This window comes from Panthera uncia, chromosome F1 (assembly GCF_023721935.1).
Source record: "Panthera uncia isolate 11264 chromosome F1, Puncia_PCG_1.0, whole genome shotgun sequence".
Taxonomy (NCBI): Eukaryota; Metazoa; Chordata; class Mammalia; order Carnivora; family Felidae; genus Panthera; species Panthera uncia.
Window position 1 is genome coordinate 7,587,447 of NC_064813.1, and position 21,390 is coordinate 7,608,836.

Below are 21,390 nucleotides of genomic sequence, written 5' to 3' on the forward strand. Positions count from 1 at the left end.
AGAGGCAGGACCCAACTGGAACATCAAATGGGGCTTAGAGCAGAGGAGACAAAATAGGTCCTGGGGGATGTTCTTTTGGATCTTCCCGCATCTGCCCAGCCTGCCCCTTCTGTTCCAGATCTCGACCCTGCCTCTGCGCCCCGGGGGGCGGGGGGGGGGGGGGGATACTCTTCACTGTTGTTGTTTCATGTGTAATAGCTTAACTGAATGTAATGCCATCGCTTAGAATAATGGTTTACTTTAATTTGGTTCAATGTAAGTGTTCGTTGTTAACAAAAACTGGCCCACATCACTATTGTTTTTGCAGGGGTGGCAAAGAAACAGTCAAATGGAGTAAAACGAAGAATGAGGACAGAGAAAGGAGGGCTCATTGGAGACCCAGCGTCTGGAAAAATGACCAAATGAAGGAAGATGCCAGTAAATATTTGCTGAACTTGCCCTGTGTGCCCATTGTAGATAAAGCCACCGAAAATAACCCTATCCAACCGGACAGAGAAGCCAAAGCATGTAGGGAAGCAGCAGCAACAATGAGAGAAAACAACGCAAACCAGAAACCAAAATACCACCTCTGCTCACCACCACCCTGCACAGGCTCTGCCCACCGCCATCCTGCAAAACGTACAGGCTCTCCTCCCAGATCCACGTGGGACTGGCTCCTTTGTACTCGAGGGACTGAGTGCACATGTCACCTCCCAGACCACTGAGGTAAGGTGTCCCCACACCAGCCCTATCCCTGACCCCATTTCATCGGTCTTCCTACCACTTAGAATGCTTCTCTGTATTTTCTTTCTCCCCTCACTAGACAGAGTGACACGAGGCTGGTCGCTTACCTGTCTCACTCACCGTTGTCGCTCCCACTGTTAGAAGCGTTTGGCACACAAGACATGCCTATTTGATGTTTATTTGCCACAAGTGAATTAAAAACAAGACAAAAAATTCCTTCCTAAAAAAAAGGCTTTTCAATCTCTAAACCTAGGTCAAAGTTCACAACCTGGGACACCCTCTGTGACCAAGCGTCCCTGCCTTTGGGCTGCCCTGTAACTAGTATTTAACTGTTCTTACCTGACCAAGGTCCTCTGCAGGCATGTGTCTGCCTCTTTGTCTCCTGTGTGGACAGGTGAACAAGTGGAATTCAGCTTCAATTCAAGACTAGCAGGTTGTCACCAAGTGAGGAAGTTTCTGTGTTATAAGCCTGGGTTCTGCACCAGACTGATTTCAAAACCTGGTTTTGCTGCTTGCCAGCTGTGGGAACTTTGGGGAGTTTTTTGACCTTTCTCTGACCCAATTTCCTTATCTTTAAAATGGGAATAAAAGTACTTAACATGTAGGACGATTATGAGGAGTTAATACCTATAGACTACTTTGAACAAAGTCTAGTCCATAATGAAGATTTAAATGAAAGCCATTATTTAAAAAAAATTCTATTCTAAGGAAAACTGCTCATCCAAATTATTTGGAACTGAGTAGTTGCATCTTTGGCATAAATCCGTGTGGCATAAACAGATGCAACAGAATCCGAGAGGAAATAAGCCGAGTGGGAGTGAAGACTGGAAATACAACAATCATCTCGGGAATGGCACAGATAAGGACCCCTGCCCCCAAATGAGTGGGTTCATAGGCCCCACACGGGGATTCCCCAGAGACCTGTCCCCAGGCTGAGGTTCCCAGTGACCAAGCCCACATGGAGTCCACCCACATGGGGTGACACCAGGTTCTAGACATGCTCTGCAGAGGACGGCAGGGTCTTCCTGGAGCCCAGGCAGCCGAACATCTCCTGGGAGGCGTAGGTCACGTACATGAGGCTGTCCTCATTCTGGTAGTCCCTGTAGACCTCTGCCATGGTCACACTCATGCTGACCAGGTTCTTATTGTTCACCAGCAAGTAAAAGGCTCCAGAGGCCCCCAGGACCAGGCAGCTCCTGGGAGGGGCGGGGGCCGGAAAGGGAAACTTTAACTGTGCAGGGAATGGGCTCCTGACCCAAGGCCTGACTTACCTCTGTTTGTTCACTGCAAACATGTCTACCCAAGGAGCCCACCTCCCCACTTTGGTGCGAGGTCCTCAAACTTGACAATGACCCAGGAGTGCCTGCTGAAAATGCGGATTCCTGGGCCCCACTCCAGATTTGGGTTTAGTAGATCCAGGAAGCAGCCTGGGAATCTGCAGGATTGTAAGACAGGCACACCTGACTTTGAGAAAGATTGTTCGAGAAGCACAGTCCTTCCACCTGCTTCCCTTGCTGCTGCCTGGAGGCTTTCAAAGTGTCAGATACATTTCCCTGCCTCTACCGGTCACTGCTGAAACAATAATTTATATGTGTCATTACTCAACTTTTTATACAAAACTTCATCTCTTGTCCCATTTGATTTCCTAATGACAGATAAAGAAACCAAAGCACAGAAGTTAAAGGGTTGGATGGAGGGAACCAACTGTCCATCAACAGGCCAATGGATAAACCAAAGTGGTTTGTACACACAATGGAGCATTAGCCTTATAAAGAAGGAAATTCTGACAAGAAATTGTTACAGCATAGATGAACTTTAAGAACTTATGCTAAGTGAAATAAACTAGCCAGGAAAAGACACTGTATGATTCCTCTTGCATGCTGTTCCCAGGGTAGCAAAATCGGAGAAACACTGTAGACTGGTGGTGGCCAGGGGCTGGGGGGGGGGGGGGGGGGGGGGGGACACAGGGGGGGGTTAGCGTTTCATGAATACAAAGTTTCCATCTGGAAAGATGAAGAAGTTCTGGAGCTCAACAGTGGTGATGGTTGTGCAACTGTGGGAATGTACTTAATGCCACCGAACTGTGCACTTAGAAATAGTTAAGATGCATTTTTATCACAATTAAAAATGAAAGAAAGGGAAGCACAGCTCTCTGCAGTATCTCTGGGGTGACAAGGGAGTTGTTGGAATCCTGCAGAAAGACTGTTCCCTTCCCTGGGGATTAAAAATGCCCTGGGACCCTCTGACGGGCTCAACATGCAAGGCCACCCCATCACTAGCTAGAAAAACTATTCACAGCACCAAAATGCTAAGCAAATAGGTCTCTGTTTGCTATGAGTTTAAAGCAAAGAATTTCCTGTGTGGTGACAAGAGAATACGGAAAGCTGGGGATTCTGACGTCATTTAAGCAGCTCTGGGGTAACATTTAGAAAGGAATTACTGCCCTAAGGTCTGAAATTCCTCCCCTCGGGTTAATGCTGTAGAGAAACAGCTCCATTTGGTTGGAGTTCATGGCTGGATGGGTCTGTTGGTAATGGTTAGCCCTGCCTACTCCCCCTCGCCCAAACATTCGGGGCACAGCCAGGGCGCTCCTGGGATACAGTGATGAGGGCTACATTTATGTGGTGGGTGGGAGGGGAAATAGTTTCGGATCCTGGTTACCAAAAGGTGGATAACCTGAAGACCAAACCCTGACCGCTGCGCTGCTCTCCCTCAAGGAGCAAATGGCCACTCTGCCTTCTGGGAAAGGGTAAGGCTGGGGGGAGGGGTTGTTGCAACCTCGCGCCTCAAAATTGCACCTTCACCTTCCTTCTTCCACCAGGCGGTCCTTTTGTTAAGGTTGAGGGGTCCCCAAGAGTGAACGCTGTGGTTCAGAAGATGTTCAGGGCAGGGATTTTCATCTGTTTTGTTCGGTGTTCTTCCTGCAGAGCTCGATACACAATGGGTGCTTAATATCAATATGTTTAAATGCATTAATGTAGAGATTCAAAGTTATTGGGATGGAGAATGGGGAGTGCCTGAAAATTGGAGGCACATGTATATGGAAAAAAGGGGGAAATGGGGTCAAAACTCACTTTCCAGTAAAGCCACCATTGTCCCCCAGCATCTGGAGTCTGACCGGAGTTGGGATCTAAGGCTGACTTTGGTTTTCTTTCAGTTGCCCCCACTTTCCACTGGACCAACCTAACCCTTAGCAGGTCAGAGGAGAATGTGGAGTGTTCTAAAAGGGCTCATAAAAAAAAATCATAATAAACACTGTGAAGAAACTGTCAGCATCAGCCAAAACCTTTGGGAGGTGGTTTCCAGTACAGGGAGACTCACACCAGCCATATTTACTGAGCCCCAGTCAGCTACTTTTAGTTTTCATGTCATTTTTTTATTGAGGCCAGCTGGCAGGTGACAACTTCCATCGCTTAAGCTTTATTTTTAAAGCCAGCAACACTTGTCTGACTTCGCTCTTCCTTGTTCTGAGTGGGAGGAAGCTGGATATGGGGAAGGTCTGGCTCCTCTGCTCAGTGACTCCAGCAGGTGGGCAGACCATTGCTCTACCAAAAATTCCTCAGAGGCAAAATGCCGTCATTGGACATTTAAAACACCTGACACTGGAGGGTTCTTTGGACTCGTTTCCAAAGTTCCTTTGGAAGATTCTCAGAGAAATTTGAAGCCAGAAATTAGAACACAGTACCAGTAAAATTTTGAAAAATAAATGAGGAAACAGCTCTTCTGTCAAATTGAGAGCCCCCACTTTCTTTAGAGTTGTAAGGTCCTTGCAACCTTTTAATGACTGGTTATCCATGAGACCAACCTTTTTATTTTTATTTTTTTTCTTAAAAATTTTTTTTGAAATGTTTATTTAGTTTTGAGAGACAGAGAGAGAGAGAGAGAGAGAGAGAGAGAGTGAGCGTGTGTGAGCGGGGGAGAGGCAGAGAGACAGGGAGACACAGAATCTGATGCAGGCTCCGGGCTCTGAGCTGTCAGCACAGAGCCTGACGCAGGGCTTGAACTCGTGAACTGAGAGATCATGAGCTAAGCCAAAGTTGGACACTCAACTGACTGAGCCACTCAGGCACCCCAAGACCATCCTTTTCAATGGCACAATTGAAGGGAAAGGGGCCAAGCAGGACTACTTCCCTGCCTCCCTCTGCTAGATCCTATTGTTCTAAGAATCCTGGGCATACACAGCACACGTGCCAATGTGCTCTCTGTCACCTCCCAGATGACACTGAGGAAGAGGGTCATGGTCAGTGCCTGCAGGACCAGGAACTGAGTCTTGTCCAGCGGGGGCAGGAACCTCTCCCTGGGGTAGTGCTCCACTACTACTCTGTTAAGAGTCTCTGCGTGAATCTCTTTGGAAGCAAGTGTCCAAGAATGTGCTCAGTTCTCTGTGTCTTAGGAACTTGGAACAGAGAGAAGGTCATTGGGTGAGTTTTGGTTTTTCAAAGAACAGGATATTGCAGGCACCACTCAGGAAGCACAACGGAGTCTTACCAGGATCTTGCTGGGGAACTTCGCCTGAATTCTAGCGACTTCCTCCTTCTGGTTGCTGTGAACATGTAAGTTCAAATTAATACATCGGCATGTAATAGAAGTCTGTATCTCCTTTCCTCCCTGTCTCAAGGGCCAGAACCCAGACAGCTGCTCTGAGAACTTTACCTAAACTCTTCCTCTGCTTGAAGGGTCTGAGGCTTTGGGTTTTCTGTGGAGTCTGCATTTTGCTTAACAGCTGTGTCTGTGTCTGACTTAAAAAAAAAAAAAAAATCCCACAACCAGGACCTAATTCATTCCTCCAGCTGCTTCCAAACCACCTGCAGGAGCCTAAAGGAAGCCCTTAGGTAGGGCTGTGTCACATCAGGCGTCTCCAACCCGCCTTCCTCTGCCCCTCCCTGGGCAGGAGGAGGTCAGTCCTGAGGAAGGACCTGGAACAGGCCCCTGCTTGCTGGTCTGAGAAGGCCGCTTTGCTCACAACCGGTAAGGAATTTGTTTTTGTTGAAGAAATTACGATTTACAATGTAGTGCATTGGTCCTCACATTAATGCTTACCGATGGGCCTAAGCTTAGGACCCCTGGGTAGAAACAGCTTGGTGAGGACACTGAATACAGTTATGGAGCAAGTTGAAGATCGATTTCACCTTACCCCGAAATACACTGCTATTGTTCACGTAAGAAATAGATACTCCAGAAAGGTTGAGTGATTTGCCCAGATAAAAAGAGGTGAAACGGGATAAAACCCAGGTATGTATGAAAGTAGCATTTTACTCTGCAGTTTTCCAACACATTTTGTCATATTTATGCAGTTCTAGGAATGTGGGTAGGACAGTTATGCTCATGCGCAAGGTCTTGTATTTAGAAAGTGATAGAACTGGGATCCACAGAAATGAACTCACTGGCCTAAGATCCAGTAGACAGGCAGATCCGTTCTCCTTTCTGTGCTACGATGTTCCACCCCACTGTGCTTGTCTTATGCACCAGTGTGGCTTTAGTGACTGCTTCCCCTTCAGGAACACAGTATTGCTACTGAGGTCAGCTGCCTCCTCACCTCACATCCCTCTGTCTTATTCAGACTTATCCCTGTCCTGAGAATAAACAGGACCCTTTGCATCTCCTCTATAGTGAATGGAGACACCGTGATCTTCAGAGGGTGTCCCTGGCACCATTCCATGCAGAGATACCTGACATTTGAAGAGTCTTCTGTCAAATGATAATGATGTAGAGGAAAGTGACCAAACATTCTCCAGGTTGTTGAGGGACAGAAGGAAAGGTAGTATTTTATATAATTTTTTAAAACCTCTTTATTTATTTTAATTTTGCCTTTCCTCCTGCCTAGAAGGCTGGGACAATGATTGCTGAGCTCACCCTGAGTCTTTGAGTCCACAGAGAGGAAAGGGAACGTGGACTTAGTAGGTAGAGCGTTTCTCAGTGGTTTCAATACAAGGGCTCCTTCTCCATGGACAACATCATTCCCTGCCTGTCTCGGCCCAGTGGGGGAAGTCAGGGCAGAGACTTGAGGTACCAGAGTTCAGTTCCAGGCTCTGGCATATCTTCCACAGAGACACAACTGCCTTGGGACCTCTTTCTCATTCTTAGCCTCATGTCTCTTTCTTCCCTGTCTCCATGCATATCATTCAACCAATCCCTTGAGCTGTGGGCTTTCAAATTGTTTCTTAATGTTCAAGAAGAAAGAATTCTATATATTCCATATCAACTTCACAAGATTTCTTTCCACGGTTATCTATATTTTACTTGGAAAAAAGGATCATTACTGACATTTAATGACTTTGTAGTTAGAACAGGCTGTGCAATAAAAAATACACGCCACATCCATTAGTGAAACATAACAAAAGCTTGATTCTTCCCACATCACAGCGCACCTCACGTGGGAGGCTTTCCTGTTTGGCTCTCTTCCAGAAGAAATTCAGGTGCACATGTGACTTTACATTTGCAATTGTGTCTTCTCAAAATCCTTTGCTTACACATGTTCAGAGGAGAAAACTAATTTGCTTTTTCTAAGCAAATTCTTTTTTCCCCTCTCCTCTTCTTTCTTTCTTTCTTTCTTTCTTTCTTTCTTTCTTTCTTCTCTCTTTCTTTCTCTCTCTCTCTTTCTTTCTTTCTCTTTCTCTCTTCTTTCTTTCTCTCTCTCTCTTTCTTTCTTCTTTCTTTCTTTCTCTCTCTCTTCTTTCTTTCTCTCTCTTTCTTTCTCTTTCTTTCTCTCTTCTTTCTTTCTTTCTTTCTTTCTTTCTTTTTCTCTCTTCTTTCTCTCTCTCTCTTTCTTTCTTTCTTTCTTTCTTTCTTTCTTTCTTTCTCTTTCTTTCTTGTTAAATTGATTTCTTGATTGATTTATACAATAGCTTGTTCCTAACTGATTTGGAACTTGTGGGTCACCTAAGAATGTGAATACTAGGAGGCAGGGATCATCAGGGGCCATCATGAGGCTGGCTACCATAGGAGATATTTTCTATGAGCTCCTGTTTCCTCTTCTATAATAATGGAAATAATTATTTTAACTCCACAGCAACATACTTTTATTCATTCATTTACCCACTCAGAAAAAAAAAAAAAATCCTTAGATACCTACCCTGTCACAGGCACTGGGGTAAGTGCTAAGGAAAGCAGTCATTACAGTTACATAGTTACTGTCTTTCCATCTTCATTGAGCTTACAGCTTACTGAGGAGTAGACAATAATAACAAATACACAAATAAAAGTAAGATCTCAAGTGAGGACAATTACCTGGGGGTTGCCAGTGGGCATTCTGAGTGGAACTATATTTCAGTGACTAATTCTTGGCCTACCCGTCCCTTCCCTTTCCTACCCACTCACACCCAATAACTGCTCACTGGAACTCCCCAGAGTTCCAGTCCAAACTCCAGTTAAGACCTTAGCAGTCTGAGCCCCTTCCTGAATTTCCAACCCCCGTCTTGCTCCCCTGGTGCAAGCCCCCTGATCTGGCTCATCTGGTCTCTTTTGTGCTAACACTCTGTGCATCTCCTTCTCTAAGCTTTGCTCACACAAAGTCCCTGTGCAGAATGCACTCCCCACCCCACTGCCTCTTATCTATCTCCATCACATACATCCCATTCAAGCTCCGTCAGGTTGTAAATCCTAAAAAGTCCCAAAGAGGGGCCTATCCTTTACCCTAGAAATATTTGCTGTAGGTACAAGTCATTTTACATTGTCAGACATATTTATATTTAGCTTCTCTTGTGTACATGAAATACGAATAACTCTGGCTCATTTCCAGCAAATATTTCCTTAACATTGCAGAGGATACAGAGATAACTAAGACACAGCTCTGACCCACACTGGGATGACCACACTTGGTCACTCCTTTCTTGTCTTTGTCCTCTGCATCAACAAGGCCATTTGTTGCTTGGGTCTAATCCAGTCTAGGACAAAAATACACTTGTAAAATGCCCTAACAGGCATGGCATCCAGGATGATTTACATCAGGGAATGGAGTAAATCTAATGCTTCCAAGGAAGACTGCCAAGTGCCTTTCCCTTTTAGTCCCTTTTCTATAAATTGACTTCATATATTTGTGGCTAGTAAAATTTTAAAAATATTCCTACTTTGGTTAATAAATTCACTTTAAAATCTTACTTACTATGAAATCTTGTGAGGCTCTTCACTTTTTTTCAAAATGCAGTACTGAAATATTTGAGGAAATGTTTGAATACTGAAAAAAAAAATCTAAAAGTCATTAATTGAGAGACAATTAAGTAAACCATGACGTGTTAGGGAGAACAATTAAAAACAAGTTAATCTATGTATATTAACAGGAAAAGATATTCAAGTCACATGTAGATTTTAAAAAGTTAGCTGCAGAAATCGTGTTTTAAAAAATCACATAAAATAAAACTTCATAATTTTCCATCAACCTGATAATAGGGGGAGGGGATTAGGATTGGGGTACTAATCAAGAGACTTGAAGCTGGTGTGTAATGCTAGAATTTTTGTAAGTGAGACTATATTTGTGCTCTATTTGTATAATTAAAAGAAATAAAAATAAAGCATTGTACAAGAGGATTTTTAAAATAGACTTACAGGTGCTTGTACTCGCTCTTCAGATATCAAGCAATGTGGAGGGGCTGCCCTCTTGTGGATTTTGTGGAACAGTCTTTAAATGGTTACTCAGAAATCAATTCACTGTGTTTTATTCACCAAATCTTGGAGTTGTAAACTACTGAGTTACATGGCAACCCCTCATGTTTGTCCCACGAGAAAAAAGACAACACAGCTTCTGTGGTTAACCCAAAGTCACTTATTTTAGTGACTTATTTATTAGTCACTAACAAAGTCACTTATTTTAGGCAGATAGATTACTATCTGGAATTCTTCAATGATTCTTCTGCCTCCCCTAAATCATAAGTCAACAAGTGTTAAACACCAAAATGTGTTTTGAAAGACACGAGGTGCAGTATAATGTTCAGCACTTGGTAGCTAGACATCAATAAGAGGAATGAGGAACCCTGGCCCTTTTGCCAGGATCTTGCTGGGAGTTGAGAAACAAAGGAGAATAATGCTTTTATTATGTAGTGGATTGCAAAATCTAATATAACTGACACATTTAATAATAGCATTTAATAATAGGGTAACCTCAAGGCTGTACCTCGTCAATAAACAAGCACCAAATAAGGAACAGCCGCCTACTGCTGGGAAGGGGCAAGGGTGTGGAGAGAGACCCCTTCTGGGCCACAGGTGCATGAGGAAGGCTGACGCTGAGGGTACTGCAGGAACACTGATGAAAACAATACAACCCTGGCACCAGAGCCCCACCCAACCACAGGCAACGCTAGAGGAACATGAAGGCAGTGGTGCCCTTACGATGATTGTAGTAACAACAAATCCAACCCCATTAAACTCCTGACTAGCTTTCCCAATGCCCTGCTCTGATGAATAGAAGAGGCAGGCCCACTCCTGGGCATAGACATTATTTCAGTCACTATAGTTCTATATCGGCATAGATGGCATTCAATCAAAAACAATGACACAAACACAAAAATAAATAGGGCAAAAGAAACTGTCAAACACACAAGATACAGAACCAGACTCAGAGATGAGCCAGATGTTGGAAATATCAGACAGATAATTTATAATAACTATGGTGACTGTGTTCTAGCAGGAAAAGTAGGTAATAGGCATGAACAGATGGGGGACACTATAAGAGTAAAATAGAGAGGCGCCTGGGTGGCTCAGTCAGTTGAGCATCTGACTTCAGCTCAGGTCATAAGCTCACTTTCGTGGGTTCGAGCCCTGCGTCGGGCTTTGTGCTGACAGCTCAGAGCCTGCTTCAGATTCTGTGTTTCCCTCTTCTCTCTGCCCTTCCTCTGCTCACACTCTGTCTCTCTCTTAAAAATAAAGACTAAACACACTTAAACAGTAAAATAGAAACGCTAGAAATAAAAACCAAAAACACAGCAATAAAGAGCCAAGTAAAGAACTGGTAAACTTGAAAATGGATCTGTAGAAATGACCTAAACTGAAAACAGAAAACAGAGTAGAAGGTAGATATAACAGCATTAAGAGTATGGGACAATTTTGAAAGTGTGACACAGTATAACCGAGATCCCAGCAGCAAAAGTGAGAATGGGAGGCTAAGCAGAGAGATGGGACTGGGGATCACACTGTCAGCTTATCTCTCATCATTCCTTCTTGCCAACAGCAACACCCCACCTGTCCCTCCACTATGCTCTTGGTCTTTAAAGTTCAGCAGCTGTCTGGTGCTGACTGTCCAGAGTAAACTTCAAGTCGTTGGGAAGTGAGGATAGCTGCTGGATTTTGTGTGTGAGGGACAAGACCTGCGATGTCTAAGTGCTGCATTTCATCTATTCTAAGGTGCACATTGTAACATTTTTGAAAATAGTGTGTCTTAAAGTTGGTGGTGTCAGTATCACAGATTTTCTTCTTTCAATAGTAAAAATAAAATAATGGTGCCCCTTTGCAATCAATTACATCTTCAATATGACGAATTACTATTTAAAAAATATCATAAAACAGAAAACTACACAAAAGAGCTAAATAGCTTAAGTTATTATAAAACTGCCAGCCACTCCCAGAATCCCCTCCGTGTGCTTTTTCCTAACATCAATGCCCTCCTCCTCCCTGGAGTAACCACTCGCCTGAATTTTAGTTATCACTGCCTTGTATCTTTATTGCTTTATCAACAATGTGCATCCCTAAACAGTCTATTTCAGTTTTTATCCAGCTTTCAAAAAAATATGGACTTCCCCTCCTTATCCCTTAGCTCGCCTGTTGAAAATCCCAGCGTATTAAATCTGTGGCTTCCCATTCTGGACTGTGCTAACTGCACATTTAAGATACAGTTCCACACGTTCCTCTGTCCTCCTTGTTCCTACATTTTGGCAGCTGCACCTAGAGGCATGATCAGACTCCCCTCCCATCCCTTGGCAAGACTGTAAGAGGATGCTGAGTTCTTTCACTAAGAGGTATGATGTGTCCAGCTGTCTCTTGGGGTTTTAACTGCAGCTGACGCTCAACGTGTAAATCCATTAATCCACCAGGGGCTGCAAAATGGTGATTATGATCTCACTTCTTTTTCATTATTGGAACACTAAAAAGTTTTCTTTCCCTCCTTCATCTGTTTGGTTACACAGTGGTGCGGTTCAGAGGAAAGAAGAAAATGATTGATGTTTCTCCTTTATTTCCCTGTTTTCAAGATCACGAGTTGGATACCCTATCACTCTGAAGGTGATCATTTGTCTTTAATCTGTTTCTGATGCATTTCAGTAAGTTGCAATTATTACCCTTTTTTCAAGATCAACTTTAACCATATTTGGGCTTCTTCAAGTTGGCTCCTGTCTTAGCTTCGGTTAATAAGATATTCCAGGGCTTTCTTATATATTTTCTGCCAGGTAATCCCCCCCCCCCCCGCCATAGATGTTCTGGTTTCCTTTGATAAAAAATAGTATTTTAAGACTTAAAGTTGAGTGGGGCACCTGGGTGGCCCAGTGGGTTAAGCATCCGACTCTTGATTTCGGTTCAGGTTATGATCCGTTTGTGAGATTGAATTGTTCATCAGGCTCTGTGCTGACAGCAAGGAGCTTGCTTGGGATTCTCTCTCTCTCTCTCTCTCTCTCTCTCTCCCTCTTTCTCTTTGTCCCTGCCCACTCACACACTCTCTCTCCCCAAATAGACATAATAAATAAATAAATAAACAAACAAACAAATAAATAGGGGCACCTGGGTGGCTCAGTCAGTTGGGTATCTGACTTCAGCTCAGGTCATGGGTCCTGTAGTCCATGAATTCAAGCCCTGCATCGGGATCTGTGCTGACAGCTCAGAGCCTGAAGCCTGTTTCAGATTCTGTCTCCCTCTCTCTCTGCCCCTCCCCCACTCACCCTCTGTCTCTGAGAAATGAATAAACCTTAAAAAAAAATTTAAAAAAAAGAAAAAAAATTTGTTTAAAATAAACATTAAAAACTTTTTAAAGACTTGTTAAACATAAACATTAAAAAAAATAAAGACTTGTCTAAAAAAAAAAAAGCCTGTAAGCTGAGCAATGCTTATTAGTACTAGATGAATTTTTCCTAGGTCTCTTCAGCATGTATACATGCAGCATATATGCATATAACAAGTGTATACATACACACATATTTAAGTTTCTATCACTACTTCCAACTCAAATTTATAACTATAGGGATTAAAGGGGCGCTTGGGTGGCTCAGTCAGTTGGGTGCCTGACCAGCCCAGGTCATGATCTTATGGTTCATGGGTTTGAGCCCCACGTCAGACTGTGCTGACAGCTCAGAGCCTGGAGCCTGCTTTGAATTCTGTGTCTCCCTCTCTCTCTGCCCCTTCCCTACTCACACTCTCTCTCTCAAAAATAAACAAACATTGAATTTATTTTTTTAAATATCCCATAAATGTCCACATTATACACCCAACAGTCTAAACTAACAACACTATCAGATACCATGAGCTAAGCCAAATGTTTCTGCATCTGCTTTCCTCTTTTTTAGTTTTACTATCATCTGGACATGAAGCCGTTGCACATCACACTGTCTTGCTTGTAACTCCAATTAAAATACAAAAATTTTTTTAATGTTTTATTTTTGAGAGAGCATGAGTGGCGGTGGGGGGGCGGTGGGGAGGACGGGGAGGGGAGGTAGCAAGAAAGAGAGGGAGACACAGAATCTGAAGCAGCCTCCAGGCTGAGCTGTCAGCACAGAGCCGGATGTGGTGCTCCAACCCACTAACTGGAAGATCATGACCAGAGCTGAAGTCGGATGCTTAACCAACTGAGACAATTAGGGGCCCCTTAACTCCAATTTCTATATATACAGGCTGCTATATTAAATGCCCACTAGTTTTTATGATGCTATTTCTCTAGTTATTTTGGTTTTGTAAAGGAGCTCATTTTCTGATAGGTTCTTTAGGAATAACTTAAGGGAATACTATTCCCCAAATTCTTGCCTGGAGTATGTTCAAAATGTTACTTCATTTTCTTCAAGTAAAAAGTAATTGTGGAAAAATCTGTTTTTGCTTACCCCAAGGATTTCTTTTTAAGTAACTTTGTTACTTAGGTCTTGGTGTTGCACGTTTTGGATCAATAATCTTGGGTATGAGAGTGCCCTTTAAAAAGTTTCAAATTTTTTTTTTTTTATTAGGAGAGTTTTCTGAAATTACATTTTTTTCTATTGTATTGTATTTCTATTGTATTGTATACAGACTATTACCTGTATATTGCACCTTCTGTCCCTATCTTCATTATTTGTTGCTTCCTAATCTTTGTCTTTTTTTTTTTTTCTTTCCATTTTGTCCAGATTTTTACTTCCCATCTTGTAAGTATCTGTTATCTTGTATTACTTCTGGTTTAGTTTTCACTTCTGAAATGTCCATTTCTAATGCTTTTCTGGGTTTACCTTAAATTTTTCCAATTCTAAATTTCCTTCATATCTATATTCCTTTTTCTTAATTTTTACATTTTTCAAACGGACTGTTTTTCATCTGCTCTGTGGACTTTTTTGGGTAGATTTTCAATATCTATAAAGATGTTATTCTGCTCTTTTTAAATTATCATAAGAGATGGATCCAAAAGCTTTCTCGTGGTTTCAAGTAAAATTAGTTTTCTTTGAGAAGGAAGCACAGTTCATGGGAGCTTCTTGAACATCAAATGTTTCTAAGTGTTCAAAAACAGGTATTCTGTGGAGATTTCTTGGTCACCCTTTGCTCCTCCCACTATTTCAACCATCTCTCTCTCCTTTGCTTCTGTTGTTTGTCCTGCTCGATTTTGGGCTTCCTCTCACCAGTTTTCTTCCATGGGGGACCCTGTCCCAGAAGGAGCCTTGGCCAAGTTGGCAGCTAAGTTGCAACAGTTCACGTGGACCAGTCAGCATTAGTTCCTTCAGAGGTCACACAGGCCCCGAGCACTTACCATGGGAGTGGGAAAGGCTTTCCCGGGTCCAACATGACTTACTATGTTTTAATGGTTATTCTGAAATTCTGTTCTCAGCTCCAGTAGACTCCCTGTTGCCTTCCTGATTCTCCATCCTGTGGTCTTGCTGTTGGGAGCTTGTCTTCACCCACTTATATCTTGGGATTTAAGGAAACTCCATCACCTGTGTCGTAATGCTGTTCCTAAGTGTTTGATTTTGATATCCACTTGGTTATGTGGGGATTTGGAGGCTGATAATCCATGGCATGGCTGCCATCTCCCCACCCTCCCTATACCAGTTTTGAATGTTTTCAGCCAGCTCCATTTTCAGATTTACCTCCAGCTCCTGGTTTTGAAGGAAGCTGCATTGCCAATTGCTGAGCCCATCTGAAGTCTGCCTCTTGTTGGCTTCTACCACTGCAGAATTGATCATTTCTTTGCTAAATCACTCACCACTTATCCATCTATTTCCTTGCCTGATGTCTCTTCCTCGGTTAACCTTTATGGATTTAAACTGTTTTACTCCTTTTCTGTCATTTAAGTGGCATTTTAAATGGGCAAGGAGATAAACATTTGTAGACAATGTTTGACTCACATTCTTAATTTGTTCTATAACAGGAAACATTCATAGAGTTCAAATTTGTTTTTGTTTTTTTTCCAGATTGTTGGTTTTTAAAAATTTTTATGGTGTTTCTTACAACTTTTTTTTTTTTCCATTCTGACTCTTTATCCAAGAGTCCTCTATCACATCTTATTTAAAAATTAAAATAATTTGGATCTCTTTCCTTTACCCTCTGTATCTCAGGTAAACCCTCTGCCCCCTGCCAGATTTTTCCTTCCTTCAGCTATTCACCTGCATGGCTGGTTTTTTCTAGGTACCTGACTGTGGGGAAATAGGTTCTACTTACATAAATGGGTTAGAAAAACAGCTTAGGGTGGAAAGCCGCCACCACTGGGCGAAAGCACCCAAGGTTAGCTAGTGACATACTGTAATGGGATCACAAGTAACTTGTTCTATCACCTGCAGGAAATTGCTTTCCATCTGGAGCCAATATACCTTGATCACAAACTCCACTTGCCCCCTAGACCTTTTGATTCTTACACATACAAGTTAATGATTACGGTCTGATTGTTTTCTCCATGTTCACACGTATAAGGTCTTGTTTTACTCACGTTCACCACATGGGTAATACCTTATGAGCTCAATAAATATGGAGACGAAACCCCTGTTCCGGGCTCTTGTCTCCTCCTGGACATTAGCCTCTCGTATTCAATTCTGCGTCCACTCTCTTTCTGGACAAGAGAACTCCAGACTCATAGTCTGCGACACCTGACCACCCCTGTCGAGTGTACTCTTCACAGACCCTAATGCTTTAGTGTCTTACACCACACCTAAGACTCTAGTTAAGGGATTTTCAGCTCACACTTTAACCTTTCCAGCTACCCCTCCCATTCCAGAAACTTTATTTCCAATTCAACCCTGAGAGGAAATACAGTGATTCCCTCCAGGATAAAATGATTACAGAATTGTGGCTTTTCATTTACTATCCATCCTTACATTTGACAACATGACAGAAACCTTCAGAGTAGATTTTTCTAAATTCCAGGGGCCTTGCCCCAAAACATCAAAACTTCCAAAAACTGTCAAAGATAAAATTATTTCTCTATTTTAGCTTCTTACAAAATATAAAAAGCTGAACAAAGAAATAGTTACAGTTAATATACAAAATGTACTCTATTTAAAAAATGGCATTACATCTATGCATAAATCTTTCAGTCTGGTAACTGCCTCATTCCCAAACAGCACTTCAAATTGATAGAGATTGTCTTGCAGGCAATAGCCTCCCAGCTGCCTGCATTTATTGGAATATTGCTCTCTGAACACGCATGCATTCAGATTTGTTAAATATATCCTCTTCTGCTTCTGGAGTTAGTTGGATGTTGTCTTTGACTGGCGACAGGGGATCTGGCTTCTTACAAGAAGGAAGCTTTTCAAAATCTCTGTAAAATACAAGAAAATGAATTTGGGGTTTTTAGGGTACTAGTTATTAGAGAATAGTCTACCTAGACAAAAGAGATATATGAAGACAAGACCTTCTAATTTGTCTCTGAGTATCCCAATAAAATGTGAGTTTTGCTTCTCAGTTCCCCCTTCCTGCTTCCTAAATTACCTTTTAAAGCAGTTGCAAGGCCACTACTAAATATGTACTAGCTAAGAAAGAATGATTCCAATAAAGAACCTTTAGTTCCTTTCTCCTTCTTAGCACCCTTCTCCAGTCTGGCTAAGAACCAACATAAGTGAAGCATGAATAAGGTTTAAGCCCTATCTTTTACTCCTGCCTCCTCACAACCTTTTTTTTTTTTTTTTTTTCTTTTTTTGGGCTGAAAATCTCTAGGTCTATAAACATCCTATTAGGAACACACTTAGGAATGCTTCTGCACCCTCAATTTCTCTTTAGTAGCAGTTCTCGAAATATAGCCCATGGTCTCCTAAAAATTCTCAAGACCGTTTCAGGGGGTTTACAAGATCAAAACTATTTCATAATAATATTTACACTTTATCTGCCTTTTCCACCGTGCTGACATGTGTTCATCCAAAAGCTGAACTGACGTAGAAGCTACTGGCAACTTAGCACGAGTCAAGACAGCGGCCCCAAACTACACGAGAGATACAAGCAGTATTTGTATTCTCCAGCTCCATGCACTTGTAGTTAAAAAAAAGCCAGTCTCACTTAAGAATGTTCTTAAAAAAGCAGTAAAAATCATTAATTTTATTAAATCTCAACCTTCAACCTCTTAGTGTGAGAAAATGGGAAACCAAGGAGGCACTTTTGTTGGTACTGAAGGATGATGATGGTTATCTCCAGGAAAAAAAGCACATGTGACACTATTAGGGTTATTCAAATTTAGGTAATCGACTAACAGTATTTGTTGCCAAGGATAAAATTCAAGCTTTCAAGAGAAAGTTAAGATTTTGGAAAACTTCCTAATTCTTAAAGACTTTGCTGATAAGATTGTGATTTCTTTATATTGTAAAATGAAATGTGTCAACATTTGGAAGATAACTCAGTAAGACAACATTTCCTAAATGACCACTTCATGCATGAATAAAAGAGGCACTCAAGGTGCAATCTGGACCAATGGATGGTAATGTAACAATATGCAAAGTTGGCTGACAAGTTTCAGACTCTACACTGCAACCTTTAAGAAACCATCACTTGTTGAATTTTGGTATCATGTCAAAGTATAAAATTTACAACTAAACAAAAAGTCTATTAAATTATATGTTTCCCAGCCAAAAATATGTATGGAGCCAGATTTTATTCCTATACTTCAACCAAAACAATCTACCATAACAGATCTAACACAGAAGCAGACATAAGAATCCAGTTCAATCCTGTTAAACCACAGTAAAGATTTGCAAAAAAACCCATACTTATTTTATGTAATAATATACTATTGATTTTAATATGGGCTTGTCACTGTTAAAGATAAATATTTTAAAATGTCCATTTTAATTTCTAAGATAGTTAAGTGCTGACAGGTATAATCACGTAAACCAAAGTATTATGGGGCCCTTAGTAATTTTTAAGGGTGTAAAGGGTGCCTGGAAGCAAATGTTTGAGAACTGCTGCGATATGGTATAATCCTAGACTTTACACAATGCAAAATAAAAAAACAGTTGTCTGGCACTTGCTTATTTAAAGTGAGTCCCCTCATACCATCCATTTCATCTGATTGTGACAACATTTCTATTAGATAAGATTTAATCCCACCACCCATGTAAGTTTCCCTCCCTCTATTCTTAGCACATTTGCTTTATTGAGAAGAACAAGAGAATAAGTTAATTATAAATCACAGCTACTCCAAGGCTAATTTTGTAGTCTAACAGAAGGAAGTACTATGGCTCAAAAAACATACATATACAGAAGATCAATTCTATTAAAATAGTGTCTGCCCCCTACATTAGAAATCTGGCACATTCATCATAGACACTGGATGATTCTCCCCACTTTAGATGTGATGATCTAGGGAAACAAATTGCTTTAAATCAAGAAGTGTGATGCAGCATTATTTTCCCACCCCCGTGTCTAGAACAACCCTACTCTCATCACAATCCTGAGTGACAACAGAACAAAGCTGAGACACTTAGGCCAGAAAAAGTAATCTGCTTCAACAAAAGACCCCAAAGCCAGACCAGGAACTCAGGATTTTCAGTCTGGCACCTTTTCACAAGAAGGCATAGACACTAAAATTAAATGTACTTAAAAAGAGCTAAAGAGAATAGAGAAAAATAATTCTTATAGGGTACTAGAAAACAAAACTGACTCATATGAAAATAGAAAGAAATGGGAGAAAGTAATTGAAGTTACAAAAAACAATAACTTATCCTATCTTAGAAGAAGTAACACGGCAACTCACTTTTTAAATCCAAAATTTTTCCAGAGCTCATTGATTTTTATCTGCAATCCTGGCCTGTTCTCAGCATTATGATGATTTCTCTTCTGGATGTTTGATGGCTTCTTGCTGAGCCCACTGGCTCGAGCTGGAACTAGAGGCTTGATCCTGGTCGCAGAAAGATTGTCCACAGAACTAGATTTATACAGCCCGGGAATCTGAAGAATAAATGCTCCTTTTAATACTGTTCTGTTCAGGCAACTACCTTTAATTAACTTTGAACTAGTATCTGTAGATACTAGATACTGTTCTACTAGAACAGTAGAACAGAAAAATAACTGATAAGCAATGTGTAAAAATGTTCACTTAATATATTTCGATTCTACTTAGTAATGTATCTTGGATAGTTTTCTTTTTTACATGTAGAAGTGAATTTTGTTTTGAATAAGTTGTTCAAACACATCACTAATGACATTTAGCTTTTTCTATCCAAGGGTTGATTTTTATCCTGTGGGAAACATGGAGCCATCAACATTTTGTTGTTGTTTAGGATAGTAAAGAGTGAGGAAGATAAAACAAGGCTTTCAGAATGTGCAACTACCAGAGGAGGTATGAAGAATGGAAAAGTTCACACATGAAAGATGAAATCTTGTCTTGGGGTGCTGGTGAGGGGAAAAGGGAGAGAGCAAGAAACAAGACAAAGAAAGAAAGATTAGAACTTGGATAGGTACAGATGTGTGGTGGTTTTTCTTTATCTCCTGCAGAAGGATCGAGCTGGCAGAAAGAAAAAGGATAACCCTAAGATTTTGAAACTAAATGGCAAAGAGAATAATATAACTTATGTAACAGATAGAAATGTTCTGAGAGGTTTGAGGTTAAGAAAAAAAAAGGTTTGGGGTGCCTGGGTGGCTCAGTTGGTTAAGTGTCTGACTTCGGCTCAGGCCATGATCTCACGATTTGTGAGTTCAAGTCCCGAGTCGGGTTCTGTGTTGACAGCTCAGAGCCTGGAGCCTGCTTTGTATTCTGTGTCTTCTTGCTTTGCCCCTTCCCCGCTCACACTCTCTCTCAAAAAGGAATAAATGTTTAAAAAAAAAAAAAAAAAGGTTTTATTTTAGATATTAAAGATGGATATTGGGGAGCAAGGGGGAAAATTCTGGGGAGTTTCACTAAAACAGGAGTGACAGACCCCTGACAACTTCTGAGAGCAAGAATAATAATAAAAAGATGGCTTAATGTCCAGACATAACTTCTTTTGCGAAACTACTTTCTACATTTCCAGTCCTGTCGCTATAAATAATTTTGGTATCTTTCCGACTTTCTACTGTGATTATGTAAACATAACACAGTGTGCCTGAGTATTTGTGAATATTTAAACAAAAATACCGTGTCATACATACGTTCCATGTTTTTTCTCTTTACTCAAAAATAAAATGGAGGTGCCTGGAAGGCTTAGTTAGTTAAAAGTCCAACTTCAGCTCAGCTCACCTCACCTCAGTTTGTGAGTTCGAGCCCCATATTAGGGTCTCTGCTAGCAGCACAGAGCCTACTTTGGATCCTCTCTGGCAACCCCCTGACCCTCCCCTATTTGTTCTCTCTTTCTCTCTCAAAATAAAATAAACTTAAAACAAAAACAAACATGGATACCTTTCTGAGACAGGATGTTTGAAAAAGGCTTTTGCACTCAAAGATTTAAAAATAATCTTTTTTTTAATGTTTATTTTTTTTGAGTGAGAAAGAGCGACAGAACATGAGCAAGGGAGGGGCAGAGAGAGGGAGACACAGAATCCAAAGCAGGCTCCAGGCTCTGAGTTGTCAGCACAGAGCCTGACACAGGGCTTAAACCCACAAACTATGAGATCATGACCTGAGCTTAAGTCAGACGTTTAACCAACTGAGACACCCAGGAGCCCCCCAAAATAATCTTATATTTACATATTCCACATTTATATATTTAATATATCTAGGATTTATATTTGTATAGTAGGAGATGGGGGATCTTCTTTCAAATCGATATGCAGACCATTTACTGAAATTTTTAAAAAGTGTTTATGCTATTAGAAAAATAATATGTTCACTGTGGAAAAACAGGGGAAAACAACAGAAAAAAATTCACTTATATTCCTACCACCTAAGAGCTAAAACCAGTAATGTATTTAATAATTCACCCCCTTATTTTTAGATAGGCAATTTTCAATTTTTCACTATTGTAACTAATGCAGGCTAAGTGTTCATGTACTTTTTTTTTAATGTTTATTTGTTTTGAGAGAGAGAGACAGACAGCACAAGCAGGGGAGAGGCTGTGAGAGAGAGAGAGAGAGAGAGAGGGAGAGAGAGAGAGAGAGAGGGAGAGAGAGAGAGGGAGAGAGGGAGAGGGAGGG

At 41.3% G+C, this 21,390-nt stretch overlaps 2 protein-coding genes and 1 long non-coding RNA gene across 3 annotated transcripts in view; 1 reads left to right on the top strand and 2 right to left on the bottom strand.

Annotated features, from left to right (window-relative positions):
- Positions 1 to 219: 219 nt before the first annotated feature.
- Positions 220 to 2,582, top strand: LOC125925103 (uncharacterized). Its single transcript, XR_007458705.1, has 2 exons — positions 220 to 705; positions 2,379 to 2,582. It is a non-coding gene; the product is annotated as an uncharacterized LOC125925103 (long non-coding RNA).
- On the bottom strand, positions 1,715 to 5,480 carry LOC125925097 (microtubule-associated proteins 1A/1B light chain 3C-like). The gene is made up of 4 exons (XM_049633855.1): positions 5,372 to 5,480; positions 5,212 to 5,259; positions 4,940 to 5,055; positions 1,715 to 1,922 (listed from the first exon to the last, which is right to left on the bottom strand). The coding sequence occupies exons 1-4, from the start codon at positions 5,432 to 5,434 to the stop codon at positions 1,715 to 1,717; spliced, it is 435 nt and encodes a 144-aa protein (XP_049489812.1). The 5' UTR covers positions 5,435 to 5,480.
- A 9,856-nt stretch (positions 5,481 to 15,336) lies between these two features.
- Positions 15,337 to 21,390, bottom strand: part of EXO1 (exonuclease 1) — a 38,962-nt gene continuing 32,908 nt past the window's right edge. The window contains exons 15-16 of the mRNA XM_049633856.1: positions 19,037 to 19,230; positions 15,337 to 16,615 (exon numbers count right to left, since the gene is read on the bottom strand). Of these exons, the coding sequence (XP_049489813.1) occupies positions 16,474 to 16,615; positions 19,037 to 19,230 (336 nt within the window). The 3' untranslated portion in view covers positions 15,337 to 16,473. The remainder of the gene's footprint in view (positions 16,616 to 19,036; positions 19,231 to 21,390) is intronic.

Bases quoted from the DNA above. Each gene is read 5' to 3' on its own strand.
- LOC125925097 (XM_049633855.1), bottom strand. From the start codon at position 5,434: ATGCAGACTCCACAGAAAACCCAAAGCCTCAGACCCTTCAAGCAGAGG. The intron at 5,056-5,211 runs GTAAGACTCCGT...ATTCACGCAGAG, and splicing joins AGTTCCCCAGCAAGATCCTG to ACTCTTAACAGAGTAGTAGT. The intron at 1,923-4,939 runs CTGGGAGGTGAC...CCCCGCCCCTCC, and splicing joins ACCCTCTTCCTCAGTGTCAT to CAGGAGCTGCCTGGTCCTGG.